Source organism: Bombus affinis, chromosome 14 (genome assembly GCF_024516045.1).
Source record: "Bombus affinis isolate iyBomAffi1 chromosome 14, iyBomAffi1.2, whole genome shotgun sequence".
NCBI lineage: Eukaryota > Metazoa > Arthropoda > Insecta > Hymenoptera > Apidae > Bombus > Bombus affinis.
The window spans coordinates 2,064,220-2,083,699 of record NC_066357.1 but is presented as its reverse complement, the minus strand read 5'-3'; the positions used below and the strand labels follow the sequence as shown (position 1 = coordinate 2,083,699).

The 19,480-nt window shown below is 35.1% G+C and overlaps 1 protein-coding gene and 1 long non-coding RNA gene across 2 annotated transcripts; one reads left to right on the top strand and one right to left on the bottom strand.

Moving 5' to 3' along the window:
- Window positions 1-4,433: 4,433 nt before the first annotated feature.
- LOC126924633 (cytoplasmic dynein 2 intermediate chain 2-like) lies at window positions 4,434-6,775 on the bottom strand. Its single transcript, XM_050739342.1, has 9 exons — window positions 6,590-6,775; window positions 6,424-6,508; window positions 6,148-6,360; window positions 5,847-6,081; window positions 5,562-5,763; window positions 5,290-5,489; window positions 5,083-5,225; window positions 4,806-5,008; window positions 4,434-4,689 (listed from the first exon to the last, which is right to left on the bottom strand). Exons 1-9 carry the CDS (start codon window positions 6,646-6,648, stop codon window positions 4,620-4,622), a joined length of 1,410 nt encoding a protein of 469 aa, XP_050595299.1. The 5' UTR covers window positions 6,649-6,775; the 3' UTR covers window positions 4,434-4,619.
- A 2,724-nt stretch (window positions 6,776-9,499) lies between these two features.
- Window positions 9,500-16,499, top strand: LOC126923874 (uncharacterized). The gene is made up of 4 exons (XR_007713342.1): window positions 9,500-9,932; window positions 10,006-10,294; window positions 10,367-10,849; window positions 11,067-16,499. It is a non-coding gene; the product is annotated as an uncharacterized LOC126923874 (long non-coding RNA).
- The last annotated feature ends 2,981 nt before the right edge of the window (window positions 16,500-19,480 follow it).

The following is a 19,480-nucleotide window of genomic DNA, read 5'->3' as shown; positions in this document are numbered from 1 at the left end:
ACGAAAATTAAAAGCCCTTATTTTCAGAACGAAAATTAAAAATCGTTCTTTTCAGAACGAAAATTAAAAACCGTTATTTTCAGAACGAAAATTAGAAACCCTTATTTTCAGAACGAAATTTAAAAACCGTTCTATTCAAAACAAAAATTAAAAACCGTTATTTACAGAACGAAAATTAAAAATCGTTCTTTTCAGAACGAAAATTAAAAGCCCTTATTTTCAGAACGAAAATTAAAAACCGTACTTTTTGGAACAAAAATTAAAAACCGTTCTTTCCAGGACGAAAATTAAAATCCGTTCTTTCCAGGACGAAAATTAAAAGCCCTTATTTTCAGAACGAAAATTAAAAATCGTTCTTTTCAGAACGAAAATTAAAAACCGTTATTTTCAGAACGAAAATTAAAAATCGTTATTTTCAGAACGAAATTTAAAAACCGTTCAATTCAAAACAAAAATTAAAAACCGTTATTTACAGAACGAAAATTAAAAACCGTTCTTTTCAGAACGAAAATTAAAAACCGTTCTTTTCAGAACGAAAGTTAAAGACCCTTATTTTCAGAACGAAAATTGAAAACCGTTCTTTTCGGAACAAAAATTAAAAACCGTTATTTTCTGGACGAAAATTAAAATCCGTTCTTTTCAGAACGAAAATTAAAAACCGTTCTTTTCAGAACGAAAATTAAAAGCCCTTATTTTCAGAACGAAAATTAAAAATCGTTCTTTTCAGAACAAAAATTAAAAACCGTTCTTTTCAGAACGAAAATTAAAAGCTCTTATTTTCAGAACGAAAATTAACAATCGTTCTTTTCAGAACAAAAATTAAAAACCGTTATTTTCAGAACGAAAATTAAAATCCGTTCTTTTCAGAACGAAAATTAAAAATCGTTATTTTCAGGACAAACATTCCATACTTTTCAGGAAAAACCTCTAAAAGTATGGATGAAAACATTTGAATTATTAGCAGCTTGTTTTTCATTTTATTGCAATGTTATTGGATTTTACTTGAATTCATAACTGTGTTGAGTATGTATATTTCATTAACATAATGTTTACAGATTAATTATGTTTTAATTATAGCATCCGGTAAAGTATTGTTCAACGTATTTGCATAAATATCGAAGAAGGTCATAGAAGAGATCCGCTATAGAACGTTCAGGAAGTTTAAGTGTGTCACGTATCAATAGAAAAGTGAATAAGTTTTACGATTTCTTTGGTTTCTTCGTCATACATTTCGTTATGAAATAAATGTGTTGAAATAGTCCTTAAGTTACTTCTCAACAGAGAGTTATATATTTATTTATATGATTCAACTTCTTTGAAAATTAGTCATAAGACGTATCTCTTTACGTGGTATGCAATAGGAATGAAATATTACAAATTCATATCTAAATGTAAGATCTAGCAGTTTTAAATGTATTACTGTGCATTTCGTTATATCTCGATGACTCACCAAAAATTAATCAGGACCTGAATAATTGCAATATATGAGCACTTAATAGAGATTTCATAATTTAAATTTGTTGTACATATGTAAAATACGGAAGAATTATAAGTCATTTTATGAACAAGACGTCTTAAAAATATGAAATTTGATTCTGATATAATTTTCAAATACAAATCAAGCTTGTTCTAATTCTCTGTGACATTCTTTCTATTTATCTAATTCCTCACTACTATGAAGCTGCAAAATTACAAGAATTTAAGGGTGTATTCCAGTCTATAAATTTTAAAAAGTCGAAAATTTTTTTTCGTATTTCCAAAGTTTAAATATTCAAGAATATGCCCTTAAAAGGATTTTTCAAAATTTCAAATATTTTATGAGTTACTCATTACCATTGTACCATTTTTCTCAGTGCCATTTTTGTGACACGGCATCTGCTCCGGTCCGACCGGAACAAATGAACTATAGACGGTCGACACTGCCCGAGTGCCTACGTATGAATACTCTCATAAAATCGTTATTGTATTTTAAACCTTTTTAATGTATTTGTAATTTAATAATTCAATTGGAACGATGTTTGGGTTCTTCTTTTTTTTTTTTTTTTTTTTTTACGTGGAGGAAATCCGCACGGACACCAGGCCACTTTTGGGGGAGGGGGGGGGAGTGACGTGGTAGTGCCGGACTCCAACCGACTCGGCTGTGATCGAAAGAGGCCCGGGAACCGGTGCGAGCGACACACCGGGCCCCGATGTTTGGGTTCTGAAACTCAAAATAATAACGAAATTCGTTAATATGGACTTTTGCTCCGAAGCACATCCACGCAGGAACGCAGACAATTCAAATTTCCACTTTCCTCGCAGTATGTATTTTTAATGAAGGTTTTATACCCATATTAAAAATCATAAGCGTCATGGGAATCACGATTGGCCCAGAAGCTCATGCGTTCGCAGTCAGGCGAGACGAAGTTTCTTGTATAGAGCAGGAATCACCGATTAAAAATATGTAAATATGCTGTACCATTCTATGAGTAAAATTGCCGGAAACTTGTCTCAAAACTTTAAACGCGTTTTTCTCGAAACTACTTTTTTCGAGTTGGCGTGCACGGTATCTCAAGCTCTAATGAACCGATTTATTTGAAATTTGGTGTGAATGTTCTTTATACATTCTTTTATCGCGTCAACCACGCTCAGATCAAAATTTTTATTTTGCCAAAAATTTTTATTATGCCAAAAAATATAGTGAAAAAATATTTTTTTGACTTCTCCAAGGTTCATGCTATAGCCGCATCTATACTAATTAAGAATCCGTTCGGCTTTTTCGTTTCACATGACCAGAAGGGTTGAAATCATGCACGCCAGGACACCCTTTTTTTGGACCCTCCACTTTGCCAGTTCATAACTTTGTGAATTTTGAGTTTTTTTCGGTTAATTTTTTATGTAATCTGAAAATATCAATAAAAAAATGATAGAAAATGGATAGTAAAAATATTTTTTGTTTCGTTTGTACAGAGCTTCAAAAACCGCCCGAAATTCATGCCTCTAGACTAGAATACCCTCTTAAATGAAATAAGATATAGCCCATTGAAGATACAGGCAAAAAGAATTATATTTGTTTATATTTATTTATCCGAATTGATGTTTCTTTCTTTGTAGTGAAACATGATTATTTTTTATTTTCTTTACTTAATTTTTTTATTATATCATACTCTTTGTCTTATGTCATTATCTTATTTTCAAATCTGATTGTGCATACATACTTTGAATTTATGTACCAAAATGAAAGATTGTTATGTTATGCATGAAAATTCATGTCTACGGACAGTTTGTACTTAGTCATGCTGAGAAAGATTGTTATGTTATGCATGAAAATTCATGTCTACGGACAGTTTGTACTTAGTCATGCTGAGTTAGTCATGCTGAGTTAGTCATGTTGATTTAGTCGTGTTGATTTAGTCGTGTTGATTTAGTCTTGTTGATTTAGTCGTGATAAGTTAGTCGTGTTGAGTTAGTCATCTATAGTCAGGTTTTGAAAATTCATGATTACAGATAGTTGTGACATCAGATATCAGATATCAGCAAGATAAAAGATAATGGAACTTAAAGGAAACGTGTAAATAACTATGAAATAATTTGTCGAGTGAATAAAAGTATTTATTTGGTTGTTGCATAGTATTAACCCTTTCGCTACGGCAGTGTGCTCCGTCGACACCGCTGTACGGGCCACCGTGCCGCCGGAATAGCGGTACTGAACGGAGCACTGCGACGGAAAGCGTGCATATCTTGCGCGTAGGTAAACTGGTGTTCGGACTTACATCTTTCGGTGCAGCCTCGTCATTATCCGGATCGTACGATTCTTTAAGTGTTATATAACAACATATTTGGAGATCTTGCAATTATTATTAATAAAAATATATTTAAAAATTAAAAATTACATTTTACAATAACAAATTGGTATCCCGCGGACGTCGTCTATAGACGACGTTCGTACACATAGGTCATCTCGCGGACGTCGTCTATAGGCGACGCTCGTAGTGAAAGGATTAATAAATATATGTTTATATAATGTGGAAGTATTCATTTATTTACTCCAATTTACAATCGTAAACAATTCAGAGAATTGCTTATTTCCTCATAAATTATCGAAAAATGTTACTATAGCATAAATAGAAAAAGAGTAAATTTATACGAGAATTTAAAAAACTGCATTATATTTGATACACTTTGTGATTAAATCTGAAAATTAAAATATTTTAGTTTCGTTGTGTTTTGAATTGGTGCTGTCTTAAATATTAACTTACAATTGGACGCGTGGCATTATTGCTTCTTTCATACATTTTCGCAATAAATTTGTCAAGTTATTTTTACTCAATGAAGTCTAGTTTAAAATATATGTTAAGCTATTTAAATCATAGAATATCTGATGTAATAATCATGTGTTATTAATATCGTGCCTAATTTTGTTGCATGTTATTATATTTATTAGGAAGAGGAAGTCGGAAATAGAACAGTGTATATTGAAAATGTGTGCGTGCGTGATTGCCTTTTCTTATAAAAGTAATGTATGATGTTACACAATAAATATATACATGTTTTTATGTGGATTACAAGATAATACAATTGATTGATGATACAATGAATACATAAAAAAGCAATTTTATAATGCATGTTATTTAATATCTTTACAATAATTGCCTTGGGATTTTCCAAATTTCTATAGTTCCTTGCGTGTCACTGATGGCAGCCATATTTCTATAAAACAAGTATTACAAAGAATATAATACAAATTACATATTATTGCAAATCATATATTATTGATTCATACTTCAAATTTACACATACATATTATATGTATTACGAATGCTTACTTTCTTAAATTCACACGTAAGCAGCTAGTGTTTTGTCTATCAGTGGTCTCAAAATTTATATTTGTCACAGATTTTCCACCAGTGACGTTATACAATCTAATCTCCGAACCAGCACCATAAGTTGCGAATATGTCTTGATTCCCGAGCATCCATGCTAAACCCACGATTGTATTTTCACAAGAAATCGACCACAAGTTCGTATGCTAGATTATATAAAGATTTCAATCTATTATGGCGTTCAAAGTACAAAAATAAACTCTAACGGTAAAATTATTACCTCTTCAAAGTGATATATACGAATTTCTTTGTCAGTGCCAGCAGTGACGAAAAGATTACGTATCGGGGAACATTTAATGCACGTAATACTACCTTCGTGCCTTTCATACTCGTCTACTACAGGATCCATTAGAGTTTCATCATCTAAAATTAAAAATTGATGATTACTTTCATAGAATAAAATAAAGTTTAAGAATTTATTAGATACCTTCGATAGGAGCAACACGATCTAAGCTACATTTGTATATTCCACCGCATAAAGTACCCACGATAAAAAATATGGGATCTCTGGACGAAAAATCGAAGGCAGTAATACATAATCCGGATTCCATAGCGCGTTCACGTGTGCCACCTGCGCTACGTGGCCTTGAGTTTTCTATTGGATTATATTCTTTGGTTAATTTCAGTCTAAAAATATACAACGTATGTGATTATAAATAGATGTTTGTAAAAACGTGTTGATAGTATTAAAAGAATTACCGTTTATATTCACGAGCAACTGTAAAATTGGCCATCATCTTGTGGATGAAAATATATCCATCTTTGCTGGCGCTCACAAGCAAAGACACATCATTTATAGTTCTTGCTTTCCAATATACTTGAGACACACAATCCCCATGGGTACAAATTGTTGTTGGTGCCACTGATACATTGTCTCTTAAGTTCCATACAAGAACATCACCTTGGTATAAATAATATTTACAATTAGTTTTTAGTTTATAAATAACATGCTTTTTCTAGAAATTTTGCAATTAAGTAAACTACCATTGAATAAACCAGCAGCTATAATGGATGGTTCAGTTGGATGATAAGCCAATGTTGTTATACAGGCATTTGTTTCCAGCGTTTTATTTGGATTATCTGTGAAACTACCATCTTTTGTTTGATTGTACAATTGCATTTTAGATAGATGGTCACACCATGTTTCATGGTAAGGAATACCAAAAGAAACTGCCAATGTTCCTCCTCCAATACTCCAACTCATATCACTTACTTTCATCTAAAAATATTATTAAATAACACGAGGGAATGGAAGAAATTAATAGCTATGAAAGAAAACAAATGCCTGAGAATCAGATTCAATGCTATGAATTTTTTGCAGAAGCTGTGTGCTTGTCAGTAAATCTTCATCAATTTTTGGTTCATAATCTTCAAATGCATTGGTTCCATAAGATTCATCTAATGCTTCCAATATACAAGGTGTAACTCTATTTAAAAATTGGGCCAGTCTTTCATAGTTCACTTCTGGCTTCTTCTTCTCTTCGGTTATAGTTTGAGTCTAAACAATGCAAAATTATTAAAATCAAATTTAACCATATTTTTAAGATATATTTACAAATACCTCGACAGTTCTTGTTTCGACAGTTTGCACAGGATTTTGATTATAAACAATTTCTGTTGTTTGAACGTTCGCAGATTGATGCGATCTGGAAAATATTAAACAATTAAAACGAATACAAAAAATTGTGATCATATAAATGGAAGAATATGAAATTTTAGGCACGTACTTCGTAGTAGATAATTGTGAGTTGAAACTCACTGCTTCGAGTGAACGATTAGTAAACATTATTATGTATATTGTTAGAAATATTATGTTGTTACAAAGTTAGTATTTTAAATAGTGTATGAAGTTGTTTACTAAATTACTAAGTATTTTATAAGATTCAAGAGAAAATAAAAACATTCAGTAGAGAGCATACGTGTGAATTTACAAATGTGAATCAGCTGATGGATATCATAACGCCATCTAAATGCAAATATTACAAATAAAAATTGATGCGTAGGCGGTAAAGAAGCATGCAATGATGCAAATTAAAATTGCCATCTAAGGAACAATTAAAATATTACTAACCGGCTTGTAACATTGTATGTATGTATGTAACATTTTATACATATACATGTGATCTTAGATACATCTTATACGCGTGATCAACAATCACGACTGTTTTGGTTCTCTACGTGAATCAACTGCAATACCATAATAATTTCTAAACGCAACACATTAAGATTCAATATATAGATAGATTACCGTAATTTAAAGATATCTTTCCTTCTTTCCTTAAGCTAAGCGTGTTATCATTTTATTACGGATCGTTATAATCGGATACTCGAATGTCGCTTATGGTTCGTTCAGAACCTTTCTCTAGTATCAATCTGTAGAAATACCTCAACAGGTAAATACGCATTTCTTCTAAAAGTCTGCGCTTATTCTGGTTCTTTGCAATTGCATTAAGTTGCACTTCGAGACAGTCGAATAAAAATTTGCATGAACGACCTCCCGTACTGCAACAATATGTTAGTCAAAGAACTGTAGGATAAAAATGCATTATTCATCGCGTATGGTTCCTTTACATATTTGAAACGAACAAAGCAATACCAGGAGTCATTTTGATTGAGTATACCGGTTTTATCTGCAATAAATACTTCGAGGCCTGGTGCATAAAAGCGGCTTGTGGCAGCATCATCACCGCGACAGTCTGTCGCCGCGATTTAGAATAGCATAGATTTATATGAAGTAGTTCACACGTTATCGCCCTTTCTGTCTAGCACCGCTCGTATGTCTGTCCTTGTCGCACAGTGTCGTCCTCTCTGTCTAGCGCCGCTCGTATCTCCGTCCTTGTCGCACGGTATTGCGCTCCTTATTAAACACAAGAACATATACCTCCTTGTTCAAATGTAAGCTATATGCTGCCATCTATCATCACATGGTAAAGTTGATGTTCTCCTGTCTTCAATTGATAGCAGCACATGATTTAGTCATAGACAAGGAACGCATTTATGTACGACAAAGACAGATATATGTACGAGCAGCACAAAGAGAATGCTACTGTGCGGCAAGGATAACGATACTGAACAACAGAGACAGATATATATGTTGTATTAGACGAAGAGATCCATACTTGATACGATATTTGATCATACTCGAGTTCGATCAATTGGTTGATGAATTCCGTGAATTTGATCAGGCGCTATCAATTAACAGGGAACTTATTTTCGATACGAAGTGACGGCTAAAACAGAACTGCTATAACGTTGACAGTCAATAAGGTAGGAATACGCGATGTCGGTAACGATACGAGCGCGGCTAACAAAGTACGTATTCGAAACTACGAATTCAATTTTATCGTATAATAAAATAAGGTAAAGTAAATTATTTATATGAGAAATAACATTATATTATTAGTAATAGTTAATTGTTACGGTTCTCATTATGTTAGCAATGAAATATAGATAAAACTACTACTATTTGTTCATTCGATTCCATAATCTTTACGTTATTTTATCTATTTCTATAATGTGTTGATACATTTATCATCTTTAAGTGAATACGTTGAAGATTACGCGTTTAACAAAATTAAATTTAGAACGGTGTAAATATAGAGATACATGTGTTTACGTTTATAGATTATTGAAACTTATACGATATAATCTTTTATTCGTTCATAAAAATTATAATTTATGATTACGATAAGATTACCAACGGAAAGTAACTCAAAAGTAGAAATACAGATATTTAATGATTTTAGAAAGAAGACACACGCAAGCATACAGATATTACGATAGTGTGATGTAGACATCTAAAATAAATAATAAAGACGAGCTCTATAGATATCTTGCTCGTCACGTAGTACGAAAAATTCATGGATGTATATGGAGGCTGTGGTAATTGGGCTCGAGCAAATAAGCAATTACTATGTTTTGGCTTGGCAAATATTATAATAACGGGCTAGAGGGGTTAACCAGGTTATCTGGAATATGATCATCGGTTCAGGCGTTTTAGAGAGCGCCAAAACCGGCACCAGCCTGCTGCTCACTTTTATTTCCTTTTTTAATATAGTTGTTTACTCAAAGGAGCTTCGTTACTACCTCCATCAAAACTATGCAAAACTATATTTTTCGTTAATTTGTATGTTTCATATCTCGTAATCATAAAATCACAGAGGAAATTGGAAATTTCGTTGCTTTTGTATTAAAATATAGATAAATTAAGAATTTCTATTAATTATTTTTATTTCATTTTACGTTACATCTTTTTCTTATTTTTAATTGTACAATATGCTAACATCGTTTGGCAGGACAAAAATAAAACACCCTATATATTAATTTCGAATAAATCGGTATTTTCGGAAATGTACCGGAAGTTACGACCGATGTGTTTAATGCGACTTTAATACCATTTCGGGTTTTCCGCCTATTTTCAGTTTCCTGTCGGCGTTTTCGTTTTATTTACCTTGCGGTGCAATTAGCGGTTTGCCGATTTTCTTCTTGATGGTTAAGCTTATGCATTGCCCTGTGTTTTCGGCATTCTCTAATGTTCCGTGAAATTCTATATCGTTAAATAAGTATACACCTTATTTCCTACTCGTCTTTCACAATTTACTTTTTCAATAATATACGATCTATCCGTGAAACGTTATGTTACACCACATAATAAGTATATATTTTTAAGCACGATATCTTTGAAACCCGTGGAGGAAGGAACTTCGAACGGGTGCTCTTCCACCGAAACTCAAAGGACATTCGCTCGAATAATTTTACTTCCTCCGTCGTATGAATTCGTACGAGTTCCCTCGAACCTTGTTACACACAAAATTAGGAAAACGAAGTATTGGATCATCCTGGCGATTCCATGTTTCTAACTTCTATGGTTGACTTTGTGATAAATAGCCTGAACTTCGTCGTTGACAAGTGAGATCGATTTCAGTGCCAACGAAATATATTGTCCGTGAAAGTAATACTTTTGATAAGAGCGTAAACTTGCTGAATACAACAGAGTACAAACATACCGATGGATGGATCAAAGCATGTTTGTTTATAACAAGAAAATTCTAATCGACATATAACGATTTGGTTCGTAGATTTCTGAAATATTTTCAATTTCGTAATCGTAATTTGTTAATAATTAGATATTGTTTGTACTTAGGGTGAAAAAGATTTCTCTCGCTGGCCAACTGGTCCCAGGTGTGTACACTGGGAGCGTGGCAGACGCGTGCTTCTCCCCTCTTTAACCTCAGCTGAACGCAGTTGCCTTTACATGCTCTTTCATTCTTTCTATGTATGTATATGTTAATATATGTACTATAAAATAATTTAAAATAAATATCATACAGCCTGGGAAATTTCATTTATATCTCATGAGAATTTGAAATCTTTGTAGAAGAAACAGATCCTGAAAGTTATCTGAGATACGAAAACGTTTATTTCACAGACAAGTAGGTTAATATCGTTTTCCTATATATTATTTTTCTATTATATAGTTTAGTCTTTAGATATTTGTCTTTTAGATGCAACGTAGATGGAACAAATCAAATTAAAGTACGAAGGAAAAATAGCGTATACTTAGTATCTATTAAACACAGATAAACATAGATCTTTACGATCCAAGCCGCTTTAAGGTTAAATAGAAACGCATAAATCAAGGAAGAGACAAAAAGAGAAGGAATTTACAGCTTTATAATGCAAATTAATAGCTCTTCCAAGCATTGTTATCGAAGAGAATAATGAGCCTTGTTTTAGACAATTAAGGGAAGAAGAACGTAGAAACTGGCCACGTAAGATTTGCATTTGAGAAAGGTGGTAATTATTTGCAACGGAATAACGCAATTATCAAATTGACCCTCGCACCCTCACATAATTACTCGCGACTTCAGGATTTAAGTGGATAATCATTGGGAATCGGCGAACTGTTCGTTGAACGTTGAAATTTGGCAAGCGTCAGAATGTGGGGCGCCAGGTCGTCAATGCGTACCATGTAATTTATGTTGAATGTATGTATACATCTCACGTGGATACTGGCGGTACATTTTAACGCTGAATTTCGAATTTATTTTGCGTGAATTTTTCACGATAATCTGTTTCCACATAAAAATTTCAACCTATCGTAATACGATAATCGTGTCGTGCTTCAATTGCGTCAAAGAATTAGATTCGTTTAATTTCTTTTATATTTACACGGAAATGTTCTAACGTGTGCATTTTTTACAGGTATCTGTTGCTTTCAAATCTTTACGTATATTTTAATTACACCTATACGTAATTTCAAGACAAGTGTACATTTTTCACTTTCAAGATGTTATTTAATATTAATTGGTCGTTATTAAAACAAAGTATCGGAGATTAAGGTTACCGATGAGCGAAAATTGACAGAGTTGGTGTAGTGGCAGCAACCTAACAGTAGGAGGAAAATGAAATTTTACTCTCAATCAGAGAGCCACTCGATCACACAGGAGGGTGCCATATTGTTACGTTCTAACCATTCTCTCTTCTTCTTTATTTCTTTTTTCTTCCATAATCTTTTCCTCTGGTTTGGATCAACTGTTGTTTTACGAGGACTCTTTAGCCTCGGCAGACGGCCCATTGTATCGCTTATTTCAATGCGCGGATTGTTTTCAAAAAGAAAGCACGATTGTTTCATCTTTTTCTTTTTTTTTTTTTTTTTAGCTTCCTCCTCTTTGATGTTCTGCTATTTACCGATAGTAGCGTATCGAATGTACGGCTATTAAGAGTCTATGAAATTGTTAATGAAAGTTTTAGGAAGGAAATGCACGAAATCCTAACTTTCAGCGAGAATCGTGAGACACCTTGTTCTTTAACATCTTGCGAGACAGTTGCGCGATGGTCATCTCTGAAATTGTTTCAATTTCTGCTGTTTGTCGTTTACATTTCGAGAAATTCTTCAACGAAATGGTGGTACAAATCGTTTTTCCCAGTCGTAATACGAATCACTGGGATGGTTCGGGCCACCATGACTTCGAAGCTATTTTCTACGTGGGTCGTTCGAGGCTTCTGGAAATCAATTTTTCCCCTCTGGCGCCAATTAACCAGAATTTTCTCAACTTCGACGTAGGTCCTTTGGTGCATGGTAGTTTCAATCTTTAACTTTGGGAAAGTTAATCGCTCCTTCCGTTTTTCTTTTTCCTCGCCTCAGTTCAGCCAATGTAATTTGTCGAATTCATTCTCATGTCCACATGATCTATTATCGTATCAACGACGAAAAAACGCATTAAAACAATGCATTTTCTCTTTAGTTATTTCGTACTTGAAATATTTTTGAAATAAATGCTTCGTTTACTTTTATTTTTCATATTATCTTTTACTTTCCAAAGTCTGCTTCAATAGATATAGCAGAGTAATGATATCATAAATCTTAATGAAGCAAAGTTATTAGTAGACACATTCGTAGAAGCATCGTGAATTTATCTGAAGTTTCTAATTTGGCCTTCCATTCAATACGATGGGAAGAATATAATCGGCTTATATACATTTAGTTGACTGAATCCAGGAAAATGTGCCTACTATCTTTTTCTCTTTCTACCTATTTATCTCCTTTTGAACAAATTGATGCACAGTCGTCGCGACGAGACGAGAGTCGCACAAAAGCTTAAAATCACGATAGACCGTGGATACCGGCTAGTTAGGAGAGTTTTGATGAATCCTAATCTTGTGAAATATATGCGTGAATAACGAGCCACGACGGCCATGGTGCGTTTGAATTAAAACATATTATCCTTGTCTATCCTACCAACTAATATCTACTAAATGGCGACTAATACCAATCCTATTCATTCGGATGATATGCTTCAATGTGACGTTTACTTTTATATACTAGAATGTCATAATCTGACGCTATCCACGCAGCTTCATCATCTTTTAAATCTTTGTAAAACGAAAAAATTCGTTTCTTTTTCCGTTCGATTATTCCTTCCATGTTTTGTTTAACGTTAACTAATTAGATTATAATTGGAATATTTACATAACTTAACTTAATTTAATTTAACTTAATTTATATAACTTAAACGCGATCGTAGTATATGATATGATAAAAGATAAAAAAGCAAAAGTGTTGGTAGTTCGGTTTCAGTCGAAAGTCGTGGGAACCGTTTTGATAGAATAGGAGAACGGACGACGTAGGAAGGTAGGAGAAGGAAACGAAGAATCTTGGTGGAAGATACAAAAGGGAAAAGAGAAGAAAGGGAAGGAAGGTAAAGCCGAGCAAAGTTTGAACGATGGGATGAGATCGTTGGTTCTGATTCCAAGCAAAAATTCGTGATACAATGCGAGCGTTTTCATTACAAATAACGTAAATTCAATGTATATCCTGTTTTATTTACGAACTTCGATTAACGACATATCGCGTTGTCTACTAACTACTTGTTCTCTACAACCTGCTTACTCGCAACGTTAAACAAAATTATAATTACAATAAAATTACAGTTGTTTATTCGGAGAAGCATAGAAATTTCAAATAATAATCCTAAAATTGTACAATTATAACGCTACAACAGAATTCCTGTCCAATTTACTAAATATTACGATATAATTTTCGATCGCGTCAAATTATAAATATTTTTATATCAACGTTCACTCTCTCTCTCCTTCATAGTTATTTTCAATACTCGTAGATACATCGCTTGTCCAGATACTTTTACTTGTTGCATTTTAAATACAGGAAACCGCTTATGCAACGATCGCAATGTTCAAGAAAGGACGAATACCGTGTACGTCTTTAGATCTGTTGTGTTCTCGTCATCAGCAAGACCTTTCGATGCGCGATAATTGGAGTCCCGAGAGGAAAGTATTCTTTCTCGTTCCTTGTCGGCTGTAGTTGTTCGTAGTAATTTAGCAGGTAGCGGGACCGCACGTTTCTACGTGGCCATGTTCACCCTCTGTCCTCGGCTCTCTCTTGGACGCCCTCCAACACCCTTTCTACCCATTCCGCGTGTATTTAAAAGCGTTTAAGGGTGCCCTCCAATCTCAAGTGCTCTTCGCCGGATACACAATGGTTCTTGCGTATTATTTGTTGGTGAAATAACATGCTGTCAGTTATGGGGGATATGCTAAATATATAGGGTACGGCTAGAAATTCGAAGGAGAATCGATCGAACTCGTCCTGGTGCTCGAGTGTTGTGCTTCGAGTCACGTTGAACCGGCGCGTTCACGTTTCAGAAGATTTTTATATCGAACGATTCTTTCAAGAGAATCCGCATCAACATGGTTATGGTTGCATTTCGGGCACACGTATTCATGGATCACAGATTCGAACTTTTCTCTTCCTCTTCGTCTTTATTCTTAAGTTGTCAATTTGTATCGTCGAGAAGATACGGAAGATTCTGTCGATCTTTCGATTTCTTTATTTTCTTTCCCGGTATTTAACGATAAAATGAATTCGAAGTAGCAAGGTAGGAGTTTTCCTCTTGGTAAAACGAATTCGATTTATTTTTATTTTAATGATTATACGTATTCTTCTATTTTAGCGATTTGCAATTTATTCATTTGTATACTTTTGCTGCACAGGCTATGGCAGGTACGTATATGGACGTCTAAACGGCTGATCAAACGCCGATCAAGAATTTCAGAGTTATAAATTTACTCTTGCTCAAGGTTAATCAGTCTTCCGAAAACAAACAGTTCCGCCTCTTCGTTAATTCGTGTATGCTCTCGAAACGATAATCAAATAACGCCGAATCGATCGGACACAGGATACACGTAATTAAAGAGTATGTAATTATGGACTTTATCGAAGACGAGCGGTATTAAGTTATTAGTTATTAATTGCTTTATTAGATTAAGCGACCGAAGATGCGTCGAGAGGCGGAGAATCGGTGGTATAAATTCGCCGTAATCGTTTCCTTCCTCCGCCTTTAAATCGATTAATAGTACAAATAGAAACAATAAATCATATTTTAGTAGAATACCAATTAATTCCTATAGATTGAAATAAACTTTACTATAACAAAAAAAATATATGTACATATATAACAATTTAAGTTTACAGCTATAAGCTCAACTAAATAATTTTTATTTTGAGAATTTTTACGACGAGTTTAGTTGTTTAAATTATCGTTAATTCGGTAAAACATCCGTATAACTAAGTTCACTCGAGCAAGCTTTTGAATTACGAATGACTTAATCTTTAATACTTTAACTGACAGCCAAAATATACGCAGTTAGTTACTATTACCAACCTTTTTCTTGTTTTATACAATTTCCGTACGCAATAAGAGGGAACCGTATCTTGTTAAAGTCCAATCCAGTTAACATTACGGCCTGGTCTGCTATCATCAGATTACAATGTAAAGATACTAAAGGTGGTAAAACGCTGACAGGGTCACGAAACGTGTATTGTGAATTCCTTTAGAGTCGTAACGAGTTGCAAGCGTGGGCGGACGTAAGTGCGAGACACGTTTCACCTTCTACTCTGACGGGATAATTTTCTCTTCTGGCTTATCCCTTCTTCACCGTCCATATCATTCGTTCATCCTTCCAGAGGCATCGTATAAAAGTAGGTAGTCTGATTGCCTAAACCGACGTTTTATTTTTACTACAACTCCGATTCGTTTCTCTCGGCGATAATAACGATAGAACGCCGATCATGTGCGTGAACAATTATTTATCGCGTTTCTGTCTATCGGCCAGCGTCAAATTGTATCGAATCTTTCACGGAATTCTTCCGTTTCCTTTCAATATCTTCGAAACGTGCATTTATTTTAGAAATTATAAATGCAAGCAAGATCGTCGAATAAACGTTACGTCTCTGTTGTTACCAACACCAAAATGTTATTTGATTTGTGGCCGAGAAAGAGTCGTTCGTCTGTAATAAGCGTACCGCCTCTTCCTCAATATATTTGTCTTGATGGCTCAATGCGCACGTGACCGCTCGAGAGCGGCATGACTTTACAATACGACCCTCGAAACGGTTATAGCTGTACCAGCGATGAGAACGTAAAAGGCTGTAAAAACATTCTGGTAACCGGTAGAATAATTCGAAAAGCAGAATGAACGACGATCGCGTAAAATTAAGCGTCCCGTTTTACTTCGTTACACGCCTCTTGTCCACCAACGTTGGCTTTCAGGCGCAACAAGCGAACGCGTTCGATGTTGAAAAAATTCCGGAAACAACTTTCAGTTCTGCACTTTTGTTTCATTTTATAGAAAAAGAAGTTACGAAAGAGAAACTATTTTTTTCTGTCTTCTTTCGTATGATTTCACTTTTCTTTTCTTTTCCTTCGATAAAAAGCGCATAGCTGGTATCGGACACTTGCGGGACGCTTGCGAGGCCTGTAATTCTTTCGTGTTACACGCAGACGATTTCACCGCAGTCATCCGCTCCTCGTCCGTGTGTCGTTTTAGTAAGTAGCGGTAAGCTTGTCGGTCTGAGATCGTCCGAAGATAGGATCAAAAGAGGTGAGAGGACCACCCGGTCTATTTAGAATATGAAGAACCATGACATTGGTGTCAGATGTCTCATGGAGAATGTTGACACCTGTAAGCGCTGTTGGAACATTGGAATCAGTGGCAGGTTGTAATAGCAGCTTGAACACGACTGTCGATACAATACGTTCGATATTTACCACTTTCCACATTTACCATTTTTCCACTTTTTCGTTTAATCGCATAGGAATTACATTTTACGACAATTTTTATGTTATATGCATTTATTACAATTATTTACAATTTAACACACGTAAAAAAAAAAAAAAATAACGGAGCTAGAAATTCTTAATGGTTCAAAAAATGGTTTTAGATGCAGATAAGGCATCGTTAAAAATTAGTGGAAATCGTTATCGTCTCCAGAAATTAATCAGTGAGAAAGATCGTTCGAAATGGCGTTATAAATAAATCGGCCTATTAGAATCGCGTGGAACTTCGTACGAAGACGATAACAATCGCTACGAGCTTTCGAGGCTATGCTTTCCGTGAATAGAGCAGAAACTTACTAATGAAGAAGGAGCAAAAGTACAACTAAGGCGAAGCTTAGTAAATCTTATCGCGAACCGTCATCCTCTCATTGACTATGCATTCCCAGAGGAAGGCCGTGAATTTTGCCTCGGTGTGTTTCAGCTAACTGGAATATCTCACTAGAAGAGGTAGGTGCCAGTAAATTTCCTTAAACTTTCTTTTCTTTTTTTTCAAGATTCGGTTCTGATCCCGTTGACAATCTGATCGTGCCTATTCCCACGAGAAAAACAGAGATAAAAGTAGAAAAAATGGAAGAAAAAAGTACGCGCGTAGTGCGGTAGAAGAAAAAGGAAAGGTAGAAGCTTGTAATCGTTCGCCGATCTTCGCAGTGTTGTCTCAGAAATGCTCTTCGCACCTATTTTAACGCGCATGTATTATCGAGAGATTGGATCAGCAGGTATTTATTTTTCGAACAAAAACTTCCAACGACAGTTCACGGTTTCTCGTCTAGCATTTTTTCACTGATTCGCATCTCGGGTTATTTGTCGTGTAGGAAGAAAACGTGTTGGAAACGAAACGTATAATGAATTGGCGGCAGGTTGGTTTTAATCGGAAATTACACCGGTTTTTGTTCGATCTGTTACAGGTTACTGAATATTAAACGAATCAAATTACGAATCGATATGATAAACATCAGATACGTTTGCCCGATACATTTTTCATCTAAATCCGTTCTAATAAATTCGATGAATATTTAAAAAGAACTTTTGTTCGATCGAAAGGTCCATACCGCGCAGCGTACTTGTTCAAAGTCTTACGGATATTTGTTTCCGGTATATAAATTATAATACTAAATCGATATAAGGTAAGAACGGAAATTTAAGCAGTTCTCACGAATTAACGAGTAATTCACGATAACGTCTGACGAGACTATCCAAAAACAGCGCCGCCCACATCCGGAGAAGGCATATACTGTTAGTGATGGTGGTGCGATCAGGTTGATCAGTGATCGGTGTAACGCGTCCGTCGGTTTTACCTACTTAACTCGCATTTATCCAGAGTGATCTGAACCTTTATCGTAAATTGGGTCGTCCTTATAAATTCTGTCCGACTTTATAATTTTCGGATAAATATGACTTATGATCGAACAGCGTGCGAACTGGCACATGCATAATGCGAACGAACAGAGTAGAAAATTATACTTAATAAAATTACATACTCTCGTACAGTTTGTAATATCTAATGCTTATAACGTGTCATTCGATATGCATTAGGCTTGCGTAACATTAACATCATCGTGTATATTATGCACGAATATCTCGCGTATCGCGTTTCAATTACTACGTAATACCTGTAGTCTTATTTTTTATTCATCTATTTTTAGGTTCGTTTAGGTTTATTTTATTTATACTTTTCAGGTTCTCGATACATCGAAATCGAATCGATCCGCTTTTGATCTTCGAATTATCGTGGTGGACGAATGATAGCGTGATTTGGCATAATCACGAGCATTAGTAGTGAAAATATAGTTGCACCTATTACAAGGATTTGCAGGTAAAGGGTAGTGAGAAGGTGGGCCAACAGGGCAGGGTGAATAAGGCGCTCGAGCCTACGCGGGTCGCTTTTTCGAGGGAGGACGAGCCATATGGGGAGCATACGGTAAGCAGGCTGCTGCACCCGCTGCCTCGAGGGTTTAATCTACCTACCGTCCGCCAAATTACCATCCGAGGAAATCGTGTATCCTCGAAAGATCGCTGTGACGACGTTTCCGTTATTACTGACTTTACTGCATAAGAATAGGTATCACGAGGCCCATTAGTTTAGTAAAAGAACACTCGACTTTATTTCTACTTATCGATACGCTATATGTCCATTCGTGGATTTAAAATTTGTTTACAGGTGAAATAAAGTCCGGTCCGTTCTTGTAAAATACGGCAAAACATAAGAAATACCGTGTTTCGTCGTTGTTGTTGTCTTTATATTATGGTTCCGTGTAAAGACTTGGCTTTTTTAATTTAATTCTTTCGGTTTTCGTCGAAGAAAAGCAGACACTGTCTAGTAGACATTCCCGGGTTTTGTCTCTCGCTTGCCAACTGTCCCAGGTGTACGTGTCTGAGGATGAAGGCAAAAGGCCCAAGAAGACTCGAGGCGTGTGGCTGGCGCGTGCTGCTAGTCCCCGATTCCGTTTCCCCGCCCTTAAGTTGCTTCCGATCGTTGTCTGCCATAATCAGCATCACCACTGCTGCCGCCACCACCACCTCAACAGCTACGGTCACGCTTTTTAAATACGCGAAGCGAGCTTTCATGCCTTCATACCCACGGAAATCGTATCGTATTTCCTCCCTTTTTTTCTTATTTCGTTCTTATTTTCTTCGTCCTCCAAGCCTTATTATTCGTCATAATCACAATTCCCCGATTATTTCGTTCGTAAAATCTATTAAACAATTTTTTTTGGTTTTATATCGAAGATGTTTCGATCGAATGCTTACATTCTACACGTCGATATTCGTTGACATATTTCTTGGAATATTAGTTTGATAGATTTTATGGGGAAAGTGAATGGAATAAACCGATGATAAGGAAAATAGAATCGTCGTTGATTGCTTTGACGAAACTGTTTATGAATAACAGAAGTGGAAATTTGTGTTATTCATGCTCGAACATTATTATGGAAATTTGAAATGTAAGTTGTTTGTTCCTTTCGGCGGTAAATTTGCATA